General features: G+C 39.9%; 1 protein-coding gene across 2 annotated transcripts; it reads right to left on the bottom strand.

The window, feature by feature from the left end:
• Nucleotides 1–361: 361 nt before the first annotated feature.
• On the bottom strand, nt 362–2,639 carry mb (myoglobin). Of its 2 annotated transcripts, none has more exons than XM_016671221.1 (4): nt 2,529–2,639; nt 1,719–1,804; nt 865–1,084; nt 362–774 (listed from the first exon to the last, which is right to left on the bottom strand). In XM_016671221.1, the coding sequence occupies exons 1-4, from the start codon at nt 2,622–2,624 to the stop codon at nt 634–636; spliced, it is 543 nt and encodes a 180-aa protein (XP_016526707.1). In that variant the 5' UTR covers nt 2,625–2,639; the 3' UTR covers nt 362–633. The 2 variants fall into 2 exon arrangements, with proteins under 2 accessions (XP_016526707.1, XP_007551629.1); XM_007551567.2 differs by having other exon boundaries at nt 1,719–1,820; nt 2,529–2,616.
• Between the last annotated feature and the right edge of the window lie 813 nt (nt 2,640–3,452).

The raw sequence follows: 3,452 nt of genomic DNA, 5'->3' as shown, positions 1-3,452 counted from the left end.
TTTATGAACTTTTAAACCATTGTCACATCTGGCGAAGTAGCCAATTTATTATTTACAGAAAAAAAGTGAAGACTGGAGATCAGCACCCTTAATGATTAATGATCATCAAGAATCAAACACATACTGACCGCAGTCAGCAAAACTATTTAATTGGTCTGCAATTCTATGAAATAGCATTCACTTCCACCACTATTATTATTTTTTTTTTAGTTTTATCTTGCTTTACTTTTCTATCAGAGTTACTTTGTGTCGAAATGTTTTACATGTTCTGTTCTCAACAGTGTTTCACACAGGAAGATCGTTACTGGAGCTCCCCTTCAGGATAAACAATACAAACACACAGAAAGGTCACCAACAGAAATCTGCAGTAAGAAGAAGCAGATCATTCTTTATTGGTAAAATGAGATTTACAGTACATTAAAACCATTTTCAAGAATTTAGATGTACATTAAGCGAATAAGCAGTCAGTTACAACGAAAGCAAGTCTCTTGGGCTTATTAAAAAATCTTTTAAGGATAAGGTTAATATTATCAGCAGTCTTACTAATCATTGAATGTCAAGATGTGAAAGTGCTTGCAAGTGGAAGATTTTCTGATTGCTGTAATCCAAGACGGTCCAGTGTGACCACATTGTTCAACCAGAAAAGCCCAGCTCCTTGTAGGTGGTGTCGATGTCAGCGATGACAACGGCCATCACGTTCCTCAGGGCCTGCTTGCCGGCAGCGTCCAAGCCGGCCCTCTCCCCCATGATTTCAGCGATCACCTCAGTAATCAGCTGAACGGAAGGAAAACATTGAGAAAGTCAGGGAAACCACTTTCAGAGAAGCGTTTTAAAGGGGAAGCGTTGTTACGAAGGCAGCATCACCTTGAAGTTATTGATTGGGATCTTGTGTTTGGTGGCGTGAGTGGTGGCCAGGGGTTTGAGGATGGCGGCGTGGTTGCCTTTGGCCTTTAGGAGCTCACCAAGTTTCTTCAGCACAGTGGCGCCGTGGGCAGAAACAGCCGCGTTGCTGGCCAGGTCTCCCTTGGCAATGCCAGCAAATTTCGGGAACAGCTTCTGGGTTTCCGGGTGCTCATGGAATAAGCTGCGGGGAAATGAAGGAAGAATCAAAGGATGATGAGTTATTGCACCAAAAACATTAACATTACATCTTTTTCCCCAGTGACAAACTATTTAGATGAACAACTTAGATTTTCACGAGAAGGGATGGGCTGGTTACCAGTATCATCAGTACTGTTTTAAAAAAATGTAGGAATTCAAATCTGCATACAGTTTTTTTAATCCCAGAAATTCCTCTTAATAAAGCACTAAGGGAAATATCTGAGCAACTGGAGTTTTCTCAGACTGTGTGGAACTTTGGGTAACTCGGTGCTGCACATTGCTGGCCAGCTTACTGAAACTGGATAACTAACATTTTAACATGCATGCAACAAAGCAAACAATCAGCAGCATGACTGTTAGGGATGAATGATAGCCTGACCAGCTAACATCAGCTTGCTTGACAGAACAGAATACAAAATAATATTCTGAAATAACCGATTAAAACCAATATTAAATTTGATGTCTGATTTGCATTTTTATAAATCATAACAATGAACAACCATCAACCGTCCTCATTCACATTAGAGGATGTGTTGCTATTGAAACACTAATTATTGCTGTGAAAACAATCTGTCACGCAAGGATGGAAACAGTCTTATCTTTCCAGAGCCACTGACCGGGTCAGAACCAGATTCCCATGGGTGTTGTAATCCGCTTCCACTGGGCCCCAGTGCTTCAGAACCATATCAAAATCCGCCATGATCTGGGAAGACAAAAGTCTGACAAGAAACAGAAGCATAAAATAGCTTATTTAAAACAAAAACCCACTTAGTTAGGAATTAAGGCTCTTCTTTCTAAAAAGGAGAGGCGGCAGAAAAAAACCCTCCAGTTTTAGGAGGATTGTAAAAGCTCCACAAATAGTGTTATCTTGTTGTGTGGCATTGCATTTCTCCTGTTTAGTTTGGTGGCCTCGGGCCAAAACCCACTCCATTCAAGGGCATCTCATTGCCAGAAAGACTTGAATCTATTACCTCATTTGCCCTTAGTGACTGTGTTATAAAGCCTCAGTGCAGTTTTATATAGTTTAAATTGATATTAGATGCACAGTAGATGCATCTTATGTCATCAAAGATTATTATAGCTGTAAGATGCATGCATGCATTTTTCTTTTAATTGTTGATATTTTTCTCTTTAAAAGCCAGGGTTCTCCAAAACCTGCTTGTGCTCGTCAAATCTTCGTGAAAAATGATCTAAAGACATCTTTTTGTGGAAGAATGCCACCAGAACAATTTCTATGCATTTTGAACACATCTGTTATAAGCCAGGACCAATTATCTCAGTTAAATGTTTTTAAGTTTTTGCAAAGAAACTGTTCCTCAGTCTATTGATTTAGATTTAAATTACATTAAACTTTTGACATTAATTTAAATGTTCCAGTTTTTGCCAGAGATTCTGATGCAAAATCAATAGCAAAGGTATTTACTGACCTGCAAGCTCAAAAATGATCCTGTGTGGTTATCCAAGTTTCTCCTTGGCCTGACTCTCCCCCTCAAACTGTCCTTTATACTCCCTCCCTCTGTCATGCCACCCAATTTTTTTCCAGCACTCCTCTCAGTCTACCGCTCTTCCTGCACGTCTCTTAAAAACACTCTCAGCACCACTGACCTCTGATGCCCAACAAACATCAGCTCAGTGATCATCATGTGATAACTTTTCTGCTGGCCCTCCTCAGTGAGATGCTTGTCTCCATGATTTTTGACTATTGATACAGAACAGAGAAAAATCCTCTTACTTCCTACACAATAAGAGTGCAGGTGAAGGCGTCGCATGTCAAATATGGCCAAAAATCTTCAATCAACAACTGTTTGACGGCCGTAGAGGATCTGTGCGTTTGCTTAGGAGAGCTCCTTGAACTTTTTCCACATTTGTTTTAGGTTACAACCACAAACTTTGGTGAATTTCGTTTGGGTTTTATTCGTGCATAAAGTGGAAGGAAAATCCAAATCTTTTGGGTTTTGTCTCGTTTCACATCGAGAAATTGAAATTTCCCACACATTCTTCTTTGCAAAATAGTTGAAGTTCGGTCAGACTGGATGAAGAGCATCTGTGAACAGCAGTTTTCGAGTTTTGCCACAGATTAACTGTTGGACTTATATTGTTGGACCCCAGCGCCACCTTTCAATGCAAACTCTTTTATTGTAGCTCTGCTTGGAGGTTTAGTGTCATCGTCCTCAATCTCAAGTCTTTTACAGCCTCCATAACGTTTTCTTGTTGGAGGCTCTATCCATTTTCTCAGAAACTCTGACCGGCTTCATTGTCTTTGCTGAAGAAAACAACTCCAGACCATAATGCTGCCACCACAATTTTTTTTTTTACCAAAGGTTTTCTGTCAAACATGTTGTTTTGCAAGT

This window comes from Poecilia formosa, unplaced genomic scaffold, assembly GCF_000485575.1.
Source record: "Poecilia formosa unplaced genomic scaffold, Poecilia_formosa-5.1.2 Scaffold43, whole genome shotgun sequence".
Classification (NCBI taxonomy): domain Eukaryota; kingdom Metazoa; phylum Chordata; class Actinopteri; order Cyprinodontiformes; family Poeciliidae; genus Poecilia; species Poecilia formosa.
This window is presented reverse-complemented; position numbering and strand designations above follow the sequence as displayed.

Excerpts from the sequence above, each read along its gene's own strand:
- mb (XM_016671221.1), bottom strand. The coding sequence starts at position 2,624 with ATGACAGAGGGAGGGAGTATAAAGGACAGTTTGAGGGGGAGAGTCAGG. Across the intron at positions 1,085-1,718 it reads GGGAATCTGGTTCTGACCCG|CTTATTCCATGAGCACCCGG; the intron begins GTCAGTGGCTCT and ends ATTTCCCCGCAG. Across the intron at positions 775-864 it reads TCCCAATCAATAACTTCAAG|CTGATTACTGAGGTGATCGC; the intron begins GTGATGCTGCCT and ends CCTTCCGTTCAG.